At 45.4% G+C, this 16,189-nt stretch overlaps 1 protein-coding gene across 2 annotated transcripts in view; it reads left to right on the top strand.

The window, feature by feature from the left end:
* LOC119170332 (salivary peroxidase/catechol oxidase) overlaps nt 1–16,189 on the top strand; it is a 174,102-nt gene that overhangs the window by 99,103 nt on the left and 58,810 nt on the right. For both annotated transcript variants that reach the window (XM_037421471.2, XM_075876845.1), the window contains exon 2: nt 15,671–15,874. In XM_037421471.2, the coding sequence (XP_037277368.2) occupies nt 15,671–15,874 (204 nt within the window). The remainder of the gene's footprint in view (nt 1–15,670; nt 15,875–16,189) is intronic.

Genomic DNA, 16,189 nt, shown 5'->3' with positions numbered 1-16,189 from the left:
AAAGTAACGATAAGTGAGTTTGTTTAACAATAAAAACAAATCTTTCGCGGACTCACTGGCGCCAGTGTGGCGCGTAGCCTTTCTTCCTCAGCAAATCTCTTCGTATACGAGGGAACTAAATGTAGAACGCTCTTTTTCCGGATCTTTCTCATACATATTAAAACAGCGCTTTACATTGAAATCATGAATGAGCAAACGCCCCTCTCGTATAATAAAACTTTCTTTTCGCGGAAAACACGTTCCTTACTCACCACGTACTCCAACGGGCGTGGTAGCGCACATGTCGTCCTCGCTCGCGAGGCAGTCTTGAAACATAGACTCAGGTCACTTGACACAAGGGGCACGTACCACGCTTTTCTGTTTAACTCTTGCGTTGTGGTTAGCCACTTAAGACGATTTCCAAGTTTCCCACGTAGGTACAAGCGCTGACCTTATACCTCCTTTACTTCTGAACTGGCACCGGCACTGCGGTCAGCGGCAGTTGCGCACCTCTTGCAACTACACCATAAGAGAGATAAACGCAAGGGTGTGGGGCCATTCGAGGCAGAATGAAGCGCACGCACATTCGTTTTGCTGAGACTGGGAACACAGGGCAGGGAGGCAGTGTGCTACGCCGGGGCGGTGCCTTAAACGGGGCACCCTCCATTCGCGCTAAATGTCAAAGTGACGCCTTGGCTGCTGGCGAATAACAATTAGATCCGGGAACAATGTGGCAATCTGCATTTTATTCAATTTTTACCGCTTCTGTGCGTTGGCTGGTGGACCGCATAATTGTACACGCCCATGAAATATTTGTACCGGACTGTACCCAAGGGGTGCTGCAAAAATTCACGTTTATTGCAGAACCGCTAATCTTCTTACGCAGACGTGAGAAGCAAGTCATTATTGCATGAAATGGATTGGTGTTCTTTTAGTTTATTCTTTTTTCCTTGGCTGCATCAGCTTTTACGTATCTTGTGTCTGGCACCGCTTCTGGCACTTCAAGGCACTGCCTTGATGCATTCATAGAATGTATACCGAGCATTCGGTGCTGTGACAAGCTGGTTATATTATTATTATTTTTAATCTTGAGCCATCGAGACATCAAAAATTTCGCCGCTTTCGTGTGGGCAGTAGTCGTTAATACGCCCGTGTGCTTTCGTCGAACAGAGCTCGATGTCCTTTATGCAGCCCGAATACTATCGCCAACCAAGTCTTATTTCCCTCGGTTAGACTTGCTTAACAGCCTTTGTTAACAGTTCAGTTTATTCAGGCAGCTGGCATCACTGAAATAGGCTGCACATCTGTCGACGACACAAGAGCCAGGCGAAGGTCTTTTTCCTCAAGTGGGACTGTTAGACTTTACACGCGACAATCTTGACCTGTCGCTATTGCCTCGTTTAAGCATTCATTTATTCCTCGCTTCTATATACGCACCTACGCGAGTAAAACGGCGAAAATAAACACTGCGCCCTCTTACAAGCACCACGAACTCAGCGTGCGTGGAGGACAGTTTCTTCTGCTTTTTTCTGGCTCATGTATAACGCAGCGCACACTACGGGACCGCAAAAACAAAACGGGAAGCAACGACGTGTGGGTTGGAAGACAGACGCCTAATCCAATGTCGCCGAAGATTTCACGGTGGCGGGGACAATGAACTCCACCGAAGGCAAAGGCCGCAGGAAAATAAAGTGGTCGCGAGAAAGGACGGCCCGACGCAGAAGCCGAGCGCGCATCTGTAATAGCCGAAGTCGCGAGGGCTCACCGCGTGTTGTACACAACGCACGTCTGCCTTCTTTCGAAAACGAAACGAAGCTTTGAGTAGTACCCGAATAGGAATCGACGGCGGGGCGTGTGATTCTTTTTTTTTTTTTTCACGATCACGCACGCACGTGGAAAAGGCACATCGGCGACACCGCGCTGCGGGGCGCTCTCAATTACGGTCAGGCCGTTGCATTCGCAATTTTCATCGAGCCGCTGCTCCTTTACTTGTACTATCGTTCTTGTCGTTTACGCGATTTTTTTTTTCGCAACCGTGAAATTGAAGAAGCCAGCGCGCGCCCATGAGAAACATCGTCACCTTTGTTTTTGGGAGGCAAGACAAGTTGAAAAAGAAAAAAACAGCACAGATTCGTTAGCAGTGGCAATTGGAGACAATAATAACCGAACGCCCGACAACTTCGGGACGAACAAGTCGAACAAGACAGCCTCCCAGGAAGAGTCCCTTAGATAGAGAAGCAAGACAGGAAGGGGGCCGTAAGTTAAATCTAGAGTCATGAGGGCACGGGACCAAACGTTTTCGCGATCGCAGCCATCTCCAATCAACGGAGCAACCTCAATGAGGAGTCAAAGCTATATGCAAATTGAAGCAAGCGCTAGCTATAGACGCGTGTTCAAAACAAGGCTATTACTTTTCTTTCCCGTGGGTGTTCTTGTTCTATATTTTTTAATTCCGTGCAGTACTGTGCACACTACTTAGCCAGTGTGAATAAGTGAAGAATTGAAATCGCCAACAAGCTCTTTCTAGGGAACTTCTATGGCATTGTAAGTTCTTCGGTCACTATCTCGGCAGCGAGTTGTGGCCAGCAAATGATTAGGCGAAGTTGTAGCACGCTAGTGTGTACCTCACAAACGACTCTGCTGTTTTAGACAGGTTGTAAAGAACTAACTCTAGAGGCCACAGAAACTTTTTTACCTCTTTAGCTCTGCTACATAGAGAGAGCAGATAGGTGTGTCTTAACGTGCGTGGTATACCAATTTTCGGGAAGCTCACTATCGCTTTATTTGTTCCTTCTAAGTTTTAAAGAAAGACGTGTGAAAGGAGCAGCAGCACAATTGTGATTGCTCCTCGGCTTATCTGTCTACCTCCTTCACGATGCGTCAATGTTGTGCTAGTCTGCTGTCGGCTATTGTCTCCAAAATAGCCATCTTACTGCATATATTCAGGCGGGGCTCTCCTTCTCAAGGAGCGACCCAACATAACCCCGTGCCCGGGTTTTCATTCCTCTGGTCTCCTGCGAACCCCAGACAACACGAACGGCTATGCATCCTTGCCACTGCCACTACGAAAATAGAGTTTATGCGCAGTCAAGAAGCTGCTCCGTCCCCTTGGCAGATTTACTCCACATATACACCTCCGCTCCGCCGACGCGGCCGAGGCTCGGCGCATTCTGTCATCCCTCGTCGGTCTCGTAACAATCGGTGACCAAGAGGTCACTGTACTGTGTGTAGAGCCGGTCTATAAGCGGCCGTCGCTCTCTTTTTTATGTGTTTCAACATGTGGGCTACTGCACCGGATAAACGCCTCCTTTGTGGTCCCTTGGGACACAATGAAGAGAAAGCAGACCACTCCTCCGTTGCCAGGCATACTTGACCTTCGTTGTATTTGCGTCGTCTGAAGATAAACGCGTGGCGCTTGTTCCGTAGTCCACTGCTTCCCCTTTTAACGTATGTTATGTTGCCGGAGCTCTATGTACAAAGTAGCTGTAGCACGGTGCCTGTTTGGTGGGTCTAACACATGTCTTAGTTTGTGTCGCGGTTCTCCTAGAAACAGCGCCCTTCAATAATGAATACGAGTTCAAGTATTCCTCTGCTGTTCTTGGTATGTCGTAGCGTGCGTCGTCATTAACACTTGCAATTGCCATCAAATGTTGAAATGAAGAGCAAGACGCATGAAATTATGCAAACAACCATTACTCCAAAGTCCAGTCTCGGCCTATTTTCTCCGACTTAGCTACCAGCAATGTAGTCTCGCACCGCCGCGGTGGTCTAGTGGCTAAGGTACTCGGCTGCTGACCCACAGGATGCGGGTTCGAATCCCGGCTGCGGCGACTGCATTTCCGATGGAGGTGGTAGTGTTGTAGGCAAGTGTTCTCACATTTGGGTGCATGTTAAAGAATCCCAGGTGGTCGAAATTTCCGGAGCCTTCCACTACGGCATCTCTCATAATCATATGGTGGTTTTAAGACGTTAAACTCCACATATTATCATCATTCCTAAATGTTTACCATTCGCCGGCTGGCTAAGGTCATGTTCAATATCAGTATACACATATAGACTGACACACTTTCTCAAGAGCATTTTAAACGAATGGCGCCTTTTTTATACATATATAGTGACCAATGCGTTTCAGTAATTTCTGCTAATTTTTTTTATTTCAGCGCATTATTATAATATTAATATTGTTATAGATAGATAGATAGATAGATAGATAGATAGATAGATAGATAGATAGATAGATAGATAGATAGATAGATAGATAGATAGATAGATAGATAGATAGATAGATAGATAGACAGACAGACAGACAGACAGATAGATAGATAGATAGATAGATAGATAGATAGATAGATAGATAGATAGATAGATAGATAGATAGATAGATAGATAGATAGATAGATAGATAGATAGATAGATAGATAGATAGATAGATAGATAGATAGATAGATAGATAGATAGATAGATAGATAGATAGATAGATAGATAGATAGATAGATAGATATACAGACAGACAGACAGACAGACAGACAGACAGACAGACAGACAGATAGATAGATAGATAGATAGATAGATAGATAGATAGATAGATAGATAGATAGATAGATAGATAGATAGATAGATAGATAGATAGATAGATAGATAGATAGATAGATAGATAGATAGACAGACAGACAGACAGACAGACAGACAGACAGACAGACAGACAGACAGACAGACAGACAGACAGACAGACAGACAGACAGACAGATAGATAGATAGATAGATAGATAGATAGATAGATAGATAGATAGATAGATAGATAGATAGATAGATAGATAGATAGATAGATAGATAGATAGATAGATAGATAGATAGATAGATAGATAGATAGATAGATAGATAGATAGATAGATGTACGATTGAAACAGTAATCAAAGAACAATCGAGAATAAAAGGATATCATTCTAATGTTTCTGCTTGGCGTTGTGGCGCGTTGCCTTAAACTCAAGCCATAGTTCTGAAAATATCCAAAATTCGCAGTTAAGATCATTAAAGCTGCTAATATGGCCGAAATATACCTAATCAGTTCCATCATTCCATTTGACACTTTCGGAGATGTCAACACAGGAACGGTTTCGTCGGCTAGCGCACTAAGTTACCAGGTTTCGTATGTTATCTTCGCAAACTTTACCTCACGTTTCTCTCAACGGTTTCTCCGGATATAAAAAAAACCATATTGCTCCACAGCTGCGTGGGACGCAGCAGCTCCGTAAATACGAGAGCAAACAGAAATTCTGATGAAACGGTTGACATGAACGAGATTGCCCCGCCACGGTGGTCTAGTGGCTAAGGTACTCGGCTGCTGACCCGCAGGTCGCGGGATCAAATCCCGGCTGTGGCGGCTGCATTTCGATGGAGGCGGAAATGTTGTAGGCCCGTGTACTCAGATTTGGGTGCACGTTAAAGAACCCCAGGTGGTCAAAATTTCCGGATCCCTCCACTACGGCGTCTCTCATAATCAAATAGTGGTTTTGGGACGTTAAACCCCACAAAATCAATCAAAAAATCATGAACGAGATACTGATGGCACTTTGTAATCACACAACTGTCATTGCATTGTGTAACATCTGTTTTCCTGAAAGTCAATGGAGCATACGAGAAAGTTCTTCTGGTGCTGCTGCACATTCGACTAACGACTTGTATTATGGCGAATGGAATAGTACTACAATGAAAGAAAAATGGAAAGGAAGCAGAAAAAAAACCATGCGGGTCGTACAGTGTCGCCATGCGGCAGCAGCGATACGGAAGCATGACAGCGACATATGTGCAAATCGTCAGCGCTGCCGCCGGCCCGTAATCTCGTGACCGGAGAAACGGACATAAGCGTAACAACGGTGCCGCCAGCGTATTATACCGCCTACAAGGATCCCGACGTCTATTACGCGGTGCATATTTTTAGCTCACCAGCGAACCTAACCGACCGATACTTCGCGACGTGCCGCAAGGCGTACATATATCTATAAAAGAGAAAGTGAAAAAACGTGACAGTCAGAAAACGGTCATTACGTTCTTCCCTCCACGGGCATCGCACTATACATCCATTGCGTCTTGTGCCTCGAAGCTGCAGCAGCGGCAGTTACTGAGTAGCCTCGGCTAGAGCGAAAAGTTGCGGCACAAAGTTGCAGAGACAGGAAGTAAATACGAAGAGAACAAAATGGTCGATCGAAGAAGAAGCGAAAAAGAAGAAGAAACAGGGACAAGAAGAAGAAGAAATTAATGTTGGCGCGGAGGAAAGGCTTCGTTTCCTGTTCCAATTTCGTGCGATCTTCCGGTGAGCGTTTCTTTTGCGCGTCCGACCATGCTCTCTCTCGGCCGTTCACGGTTGTGTGTACTAAGTATACCTGTCATCTGTACCCTTCGCTTCAGGATAACCATCACTCCTTATCCTCATTACAATCCTTCTAACACCGTCCTCCGTTCACTTTTCTCGTTTCCCTTTCCTTTTTCTACAGGTCGTATAACCACGAGAGGGAGAGCTTGTTAGCCCCGTCTGCGGCAAAGGAGAACGGCTCCACGGTTACACCGCCACCGCATCGGCGGTTTCTCTGTAACACTCTCCACCATATCGTGTCTGTCCCGGCTGCCCGCGCACCGGAAAGCAAACTCGTACGGATGGCGATGGAGGAGCACGAAATAAGAACAAAATCATACGCATCTTCGCCGTGGCCCGCCAGCGTAGAAGGGGGTCACGATTAACGCGATGCTGCTGCGCCAGTTTCGACCCTTCGCTGGGTGTCCCGATCGCTCCCTGGACAACGATAGCGCGGTCCGAGGCCAGCCAGGAAGCGAACGCATCAACAACGCTGCATGCGTTTCAATGCTGCGTAATCTCTGTTGACGTAAACAATGAGAAGAGGGCACGTCGGGAATAGTGCGGGGTTGAAGCGAGAGACACGCCGGGAAATGAGCGTCATGTCGCGATCGTGAACTTGATGACCTACTTGTCGAACTTGTTTCCTTGTTGACGCTCGCAGCTCTCCTTGCGACATCGAGAAATTGAAAGCTTTATTCTTTCTTTTGAGCCCGGATGGCTGCTATCGATGACGTTCAGGTGACCGTAAATATCTATAGAAAGGGTCTCTTATTTTATGTCATCCGCGAGAATCGAGGTATCCGGAAAGTTACGAGACTCATTGGAGATACCGGTGTTAACGTTTGAATTTCGGTATACCTGCTTGTGTGCGAAGACCACAAGCGGCTTGGCTGTGTGGGGTTTGTTACCGTGTCGTACAAACGGTGATGTGAAGCATCTGTTAATTATTAGCTCAGGGTAGCAATCACAATCGAATATTGAGTATAAAATGGCCAAGCAATCGATTACAGCAGTTATCTATAAAGCTCTCGGCACTCTTCAAAGCATGCACTATCAGTACGCATGTGATTCGCTGAACGCAGTTGCTAGCACGTAGCTATAGCGACGTCATGCCTTTGAAATGTAACCTTCGCGAGCGTACGGGTGTTAAGTGAAACAAACTCTGGCTCTAGAATAGTTGATGCTATCGTTTCAGTATAGTACACTCCGATCTTTAGCAGGCTCTGGGGAAAATGCGTGAAACAAAATAAACATAGAGAACACATGGAAACAAATGTTCGGGAATAATGCCGCAAGCGTTGCCAAGGGCACCAGCCATATACTGTGTGCCGAAACGGAAGTTGTTAAGATGCCGATATGGTGCACCGCGATATCGGTTTGGTTCGTCGACTTGTTACTTTGAATAACTAATACCCCATACTAGCTCACAAGCCCGGTTCCCACGATCATTTTCCTTTACACATCCTTAAACCACGTAGTCATAGCTTGTTTTATTATTGTGACAATATTGTGTCATTTAGGGTTGAAAGTGAAATCTCAAAGCAAGTACAAGTCAAATCAAGTACAAATATATTTATTTATTTATTTATTTATTTATTTATTTATTTATTTATTTATTTATTTATTTATTTATTTATTTATTTATTGACTCGTATATCGAGAAACACTTGCGTGGAACCGCGCTAATAAAAGTAGATATGAAGCAGTGCAAGATCAGGGTAAACGTGAATGCCTGAAATAGACATAGGCGGACATACACTCACTTATGCCTGGAGTAACTCCGAGATGACTTGAACATTTTCTGCAAGGCTGGTTGCATACAGATTGTTTTTGTTAAAGAGTGCACTCGAAGCCAGCGCCCGGAGAATAATATGTTACGTGCGCCTCATAACATACCCGTCGGCGTTTTGAAAACTTTATACATCCTAATTATACACGACAAACAAAACATAAACGATGATGAAACTGGCAATCACAGTACGCAGCTTGTTCAGCGTATCTGCATAACCGTGGAAACACCCCGGACGCGTGGGTGGATGAGTGTGGACCCGACACGACAACGTCGAAGCTGCGCTTGTATGTGGGTCGGTGATGCTTCGGGTGCCGAGCAGGGCACACTCCTGGGAGAAAGATCCTGAGCTTGACGACATAAGGCGCACGCGGGAGGTAGTTAAATGGAAAGCGGCACACCAAGACGGGTCTTTGCTGTGCTTGCGGCTGTCCCCTAAGAAAGTAAGGACCTTGATCGGTCGAAAGGAACAAGAATCTTCGCTCATTTAGCCCCAATTGAATTCAAAGGGATACTAAAGCTGTATAACGATAACTGTCACATAAGGCGGAGTTATAAAGAAAGTGCCTACTGGCACGATCTGCTCTCGAAATAATGAAAACTAGACGCATGTCCGTTCAGTCGTGGTCTCGCTAACCAATACCACCACACGCCTTGTTTGTTCGACGACTATTCTATCACGGGCGCTGCAGCAGTCATAGAAAGCATTAGAAATGCGATAGCCACACTGCAGTGCCTCTATCAAAATGTCTTGTAACTGCATGGTGGCGCTCGAGTGCCTTTATGAAGATTAAGACGACCGCGATCAAACCACGATGGCGAAAAAAAAAGGGCGCTTCGTTTCTCGCCGAAGCGCCGCTATTTATAACATTTCGGCGTCTGTCGTCCTGAAAACAACGTATCACATACAGCAAAAAAATAAAACAAAGAAACGCATACGCCTGCAATATCGGGCAACTGCCTGTGAGCCGAAATGGACACATACGCTTCTCCTCAAACGAATGTTTCGGCAGCCACAATATCTTTAAAAAGTGAAGAAAAAAGATCATTAGACGAAGCACAAGCAACAGAAAGGTGAACTTATAGTCACGTTGTATTATAATAAAATTGGAATCGCGAGTCAAGGTCAATGCCACTTCTGTGATGAGATGCCGATTGAACAACGCTTCGCTCTATACCGGACGCCGCAAGACACAGTGGATTCTTCTACGGAGTCTTTATACCCAGGATGTCTGGTTTTTTTTTTCTTTCCACCAAGCTTCGAAGCACCAGTGTTTCTTATCCCGATGTTCACTGACGTTTCATGCTGCGAACACAAGCTCAGGCATCATTGTTCACGTGGCTCACTACGCATCCTCATCATTTTACTTTCTGCGGAAAGTGCGTAACCGTAATATCGATGCACAAAAAGCTCGTCCCGAGTATGGTTGCTCGGCTGCAATTCCTTTACAACCACTGATACCATTTCAAGCAGCGCAGACATTAGAAGCGAAAGCACAAAGCACGTATTTTTAAAACCAGACGAAAATATGATGTTAGAAGAGAAAAAAAAAGACGAGTGGGGCAAGTAAGGGGACAGTCATGCAAACACAGATTTTCAACCGTACTGTCAGTCAAAAAATAAAAAAATAAAGGAGACGTCGGCGCTTCGAAAATGGCAACAAATTTAGTTTCTCCAAAGGCCTATATCTGGCCTACTCCAGTTGCTGTACAATAGAGCAAGCAGCAGAGTGGCCCGTGCGCTCGAAGCGGCATCACACGTAATCGTGGACAAGTGGTGAAAAGAGGAACTCCACAAGCGATGCGCACGTCACGACGAGCGACGTTCTTTTTTTTTTTTAATGGCCGAAATTCAATGAAAATGTTCGGCTTGTTTCTGGAACTGCAGCCGGTGAGGGCGATTCTGAGCTGCCGCCGTACCGGAAGCAGCTCCCACTCTCCTTGCGACACCGCCACCGCTTTCGCACATGTTAATCCGACCGCACTGAGAAACTAGTTTCATCGTCTCCTTTCCTCGGCAAGAACCCAGAGCTTTCGCTTCTGAACCAAGAAAAGCTGCATCGCCCCTCGTTCTCTCTTCGCACTGCTGCTCCTTAGCACACCTATAAAACCTGCCTCTTTGGATGTTACCTTCTCCCATTCGCACAACCACTTCTCTCATCCCGACGAACCTAGGTCACGTTATCTTGCACGCTCGCCGTCAGAAGCCTATACGCGCTCTAGCATCGCACCAGTGTAAAGAGTGGGTCGCAATTAATGCAGCGGGGGAAGCAGTTTACATCGCTCAGCGCAAACGCGTGTCCCACCATTCGGCTCGGTCGCTCGTTCCGAATTGCTAAAGCACAACCGTCGCACTCGCCGCCGTCCCGCAAAGCAATTCGCGTTGTTCGAGGTATAGCGCATCCAGGACGGGACGGAGAAGAAGACACAGAACACATACACGGCGCTAACTTTCAGCAATGCGGTTTAATGCGAGAGACAGCAATACTTATATCCAAACATGGCGCGTCACAACCGCGTGCAAGAACCAGAAAACCGTACAGAAAACTGTTCAACCGCGTTGTTGAAAGTTAGCGCCGTGTATGTGTTCTGTGTCTTCATCTCTGTACCGTCCTGGATGCGCTATACCTCGAACAACATGAATAACCAACAAGCCCGCCGTGCAACCTTAGTGAACAATTAGCGTTGGCTCGTTTAAACAGCTGTTGTCTTGGTCACCTCTATAGAACTGTTATGCGCACGCGCGCGGTCACGTAAGACGTGCTCGTACGCGTTCGCGACCGCGACTGTGACCTCAAGCATTGTTTTCCTCGCTGACAGCGCTATCTTGGGGGCAACTCCTTTTAATGCACCGAGAGCGAAGGTAAAAGGGCGAGCGCGGCTGGCGAGTTGGTTCGCTGAATTTCAAACGACACTCCGCATCCTTTGTTTTCTGCTGGAGAAACAAGCCGGTATATCTACACGTGAAATCTTTCTTTTTATTTCTTTATCATTTCGAAAAAGAGCGAACTCGTATCCTTTACCCCTCCCCTTCACTGCAACACTTGTTCCGAATGCCACGCACACTTTATGATTCATGAAATTCGGAGTGTAAGGTGTAATTACGCGGAAGTGAAGAGCAGAGCTCTTCTTCCCTGTCTTCTTCTTCACAATCTGAGATGGTGTGATACCCCCTGAACCTAAAATGCGCACACAGCTGCAAACAACATGACATAGAAAGTCACGACTCGGCAGTGCGTCAGTGTAAATGCTGTTTCGCAGCAGTACTAAGCCGTGTTTGACTTAAGGTTCGAATGGAAAGGAAAGCGGAGTTGTAAATGGTGTCGCTGCTGTCCAAGAAAAGACAATGAAGATGTTATCAACAGAGCCGTGACAAGGAGTTGCTTTCCTACAACAGCCCGTGCAAGTGCTAATGATTTCACTCTAATGTATATGATTATATTTATATAAGCATTAAACGGCAAATGTAGGCCACTTCCGTGCAGATATGCAATGCGTTAATGCTGTCTGGCGGCCGGCATTAACACATTTCACTGCAAGACTTGGCTGTGATGGGAGAAGCTTTTATAATAATATGAAGACTCGGTTTCTCATGCAGCTAGTCTATAGATGAGATTCGCGTCTGTAGAACAGTAAAAGTACCTCCGCGTGAACAGCATTACCAAGGTCACCTACCAGGAAAGTATGTAAGCAAAAAATGAAAAACAAAACTGGTGACAAACGATGAGATAATGAAGATGTGTGCTATTGTTTTTTTTCAGGAATTATGGTTGGACAAATCGAAAGTGGAAACAATAGAAAAGAATGTAATGCGAAGTGTCAGTATATGCAAGGTTAAATTTCCCCCGCTTCAGAAGAAAATTGACATATAATTTAAATTAAGTCGGGCTGAAAAATCAGCAGCGCACAATATCAAATACTTACAGAAGAATCAGGCATACCAACGAGAGCTGGTAGAGTTATCGTACAAAATAGCTTGTAGTACGACAAATTAATCAGCAACAAATGAAGAAACGTCAACTATTGAACTCGCGAGACGTCTTTCTTGGTTCTCTCTCTCTCTCTTTTTGTTTTCTTTTCGGATGAACTGCTTGTCACTGACAAGCTGCCTGTGGTGCCATCACGTTCAGCTACCATCCCTTCTTACAGGTTGCACAAGTGTGCGAACTCTTTTTTTCTTTAAGATACCAACTTCCGTACTACGAATGTTTACATCAAGATTTTAAAAAAAACGACAGAGTAGAAGGCGTGATTAAACAATCGCGGCCTGGAAGGACACCCACAATAGCACGGATACCCTGTCAGTCCAAACACGCGAAGCAGCGTGGATCTGCGGGCGAGAAGCGCGACGCTATGCATTCGAACGACGTGCCTCTGCATACAGCCACGCTTTAATTAGGCAACACAAGAAAACGTCCGACTAAGAGAGTAAATTGAAACGATAAGATGGAAACGCTTTGGCTCGGCAGGACCTTGCCAGTTAACGATCGGTGGCGGAGGCACCGGGACGTCAACGGTAAACGATACCGTCGGCTGGCCGAGTGTAACGAGCGTGTAATGTGCTCGTCAGCCGGGGTCAACTCGCCGAGGTCGCCCAGCGTGCGGTCGATAAGTACGTTTCACTCGTCGTGTCAGCCACTGTCCGAAGAAAGCGGTGCGCTTCGCCGATCGCCACCGCACGCGAACACGCTCCCGTGACGTCAGCACCATTGCGGCTGGGAGGGAACGCTTTACGCGACGAACAGAAGCGCATCACATTTTTTTTTTTTTTTTGCGGCTCAGGCCCGGCATGTATATACGCTGACAGCCGGCGAGTGCGTACGTCAGTTGATGGGCACTTCGCTCTCGTTTGTTCAGTTCGCTTGTTTGCTAGTCCGTTCGTACGTTCCGTTTCTCGTAAGTACGGTGCTGGTTGGTTGGTTTGTTGTTGGTGGCGTGCTGTCTGGCTTGTTGTGCGCGGTACTGTGTTGACTGCCGCTGGAAAGCACGTCCCACGACACCACTCGTGGCGCTTTACCCGCCTGACACCACGACGCCGTACGTCTCACTGCGTTAGCGTTTGATCACGGCGCGTCTGCACGCCCGTGTCGACTTCCTCTCTTCGCATTTTTCTTTCAATAAAGGGTCAAATAACAACTGAAATATGAAATAAAGGCTTGATGACTCAAGGCAATAATAATTTTCTGGGACACGAGCGAGGTAACTTTCGCTGCTGCTTTACACGATACGAATCAAAGCTCGTAATTCGTGCTATGCCAACAATGTTCTTAAGATATTATTTCGAGCAATCGCGATGCTGGACGTACCATTATGGAAGCTTGTTGGCTGTCGGGAAGAGGCAATTATGAAAGAGAATCTTCGTGAATTCGATTGCAGTTTTGTTTTTCCTTATTAAATCCCTTCACACTTGGCTTCCTTTAAGGTTCTTCTCAGGCGTTAGCGTTACAACTATCGGGCATCGTTGCGCGCACAAGTTATGTGTGTCAGGTATTATATGGATTGCACGAAATAAAGCATAACGAAACCGAATATACCACGTTTAACGCAGCTTTATGTACTGCGCTCTACCTTGAGCATTCTGGGATCCAATCCACAAAAATCTTCGTTCTTAATTTGCCAGTGCCATTAGCCTGCCGCCTTGGCTAGAATTGTGTTCTGAGTCAGGATTTGTTAGAATTTCGCCTTACGAACAAACCTCGGATCGGATGTTTTTTCGCGGGTAATTAAGGGCTATGAAGTTTTCATAACTTTTTTGAAAAGTAGTAAGCATAGTTTTAATATATGTCATATTACCTACTACTCATTTCATCCTTATTATTCCGGAAACGCCTGAATGGGTAGCGTGCCTTACTATTAAAAATATGTTGCGTCAGCTCTATGATTAGAAAGCCGTAGGTGTGATGGTTGGGACGGAACTATGTAACATAGGGCAAGGCCTCCCAAGTTCTCGCAATATAAATTAGGCAAGCAGTAGGTCTACCTGCAGCGTCCAGTCAATTCGCATAATTTTTACTTCGACTAAAAAGCTGTGCTCTACCTAACATGTATTCTTTACATTGTCATGTAGCTCTGTGCCACGTAAAAAAAAATGTAATTTAATGCAACTAATAACTCTTTCAAGTATTCTTTTTTTTTCATAACAAGAACACACTGCACTAATCTTAATACCAAAATGATTGCGCATATGTCTCCAGCAATGTTATGAATAGGCGCTTACATGCTTGTGAGTTTTTATCTACACCCGCTCTTCCACGATCTCGGTAAAGATCATAGTACAGATGAATAAATAAATAAATAAATAAATAAAAATTTCAATAAAAATAAATAAATAAATAAATGGGTTCATCTTCTACGAAGGGTATACGCGGTCCTTCAACTCGTGCTATGCAAGAAGCGGCCCAAGCGCGCTCTTTTTAAAACCAATAAACGTATGCCTGTATTTTTTTAGCTCAGTTCTGTTCTACTTTACACCAAGTTAGAGAATCGTGAACGACTCCACGTGACGCTGGCCCCGTCAAGCTTCAGTGATTCCCAATTGAAAAAAAAAAGTCAATGAGGCGGCAAGCATCAACGTAATAACACTCGGCAACCCGTCTGCGCCGAAAATGGCTTTTCATCGGAGCGAGCGCGCGCTCGTTGGACCGAATAACGGAGAATGCCTGGCTCGATACGTGAGAGCACAGTGCGTGCTCTTTAGGCACCAATCACTGCGCAAAGAGAATAACGAACTATGAATATTTTTGAAAGTGTGCAATAAGCTTATTGCTACAACAATTTGTTTCTATATTGATGTGTTCTATATTGATGTTTGAACTCCTGTCAAAAATTCACTCACTGATATAGAAAAGGCAATCGCTAAAACAATTCAATAAGTGCATTTACCTCTTTCCCATTTTTTCCTATGGGCTTTAAGCAATCTTTTTTCTTTTTTTTTCGTTGACATAACCTACATAATTCCTAAACGTGTTGTTCAGAGAAAGTATTGATTGATTTGTGGAGTTTAACGTCCCAAAACCACCATATGATTATGAGAGACGCCGTAGTGGAGGGCTACGGAAATTTCGACCACCTGGGCTTCTTTAACGTGCACCCAAATCTGAGCACACGGGCCTACAACCTTTACGCCTTCATCGGAAGTTCAGAGAAAGTAAATAGACCATATACGATTCTGTCGTTGCAGGATGTTAAAAGTAGTTAAAATTGAACGTTGATAGAGTGGTATTAGTCTCTGGCAAATTTTTCTGACCGACTACACATCAGTAACACGATTCACAACAAGTTTTGTTTTTATATACAGTTGACCATTGTCCTATAGGCAGCAATGTGTAGTTATAGCATCGATAACGAATAGCTTTCATGAAACGCTGTTCCCATCAGGAGAGCCTAGGATTCCACCACATTCTCTTTTGTATTGTTCTTCTCCTATTTAGTTGATTTCTACCCTGATCCATATAGTGGCTCTCGGCTGATTTCATACGTGTTTTCACTTTACCAAGACCAAACGGCCTTTACACAATGAACTAATGGTCGTACTTCTCTCCTCTGCGCAGGTACATGGTGATGACAGCGACCACGCTGCTGTGTATCGGCGGCACGCTGGTGTTCGAGGACTCGCGGCCGACGCCGTACAACCCGGAGTACGCACCCGACTGCGCGCTCATCGTGACCACCACCAAGCCTCACGCGGCCATCATTCAAAAGCCGTCGCTAGCGTCGGCAGCTGGCTTACAGTACCTGTCCAACTTCGTGCCTCAGTGAGTGAATCCGGCGAAATTATTTCTTCTGTACCAATACGACTCTGGGCCTCTTATCAAGGTCTCTGCTGAATGTTCTCATGTTGACGTTGTAGATGTATCCGAGTTTCCCACCCAGTGAACTAGACGGTATTCTTCCAATCGAAGTTTTGCGAGAGCCAATTTCATAAAATATTGGCATGAGTGCTTTCTAATAGCTTTCCCGTAAGTCCCATTTGATCTAAGCACTGGCTACCGGACTACTATGCGCTGGTTAGCGGGTTATGATGCCAAAAGCACGACATGATTATGAGCCATGCCGCAGAAATATACTGC

Source organism: Rhipicephalus microplus, chromosome 2 (genome assembly GCF_043290135.1).
Source record: "Rhipicephalus microplus isolate Deutch F79 chromosome 2, USDA_Rmic, whole genome shotgun sequence".
NCBI classification, from domain to species: domain Eukaryota; kingdom Metazoa; phylum Arthropoda; class Arachnida; order Ixodida; family Ixodidae; genus Rhipicephalus; species Rhipicephalus microplus.
The sequence above is the reverse complement of the archived record's forward strand: the minus strand, read 5'-3'. Positions and strand labels throughout refer to the sequence as shown.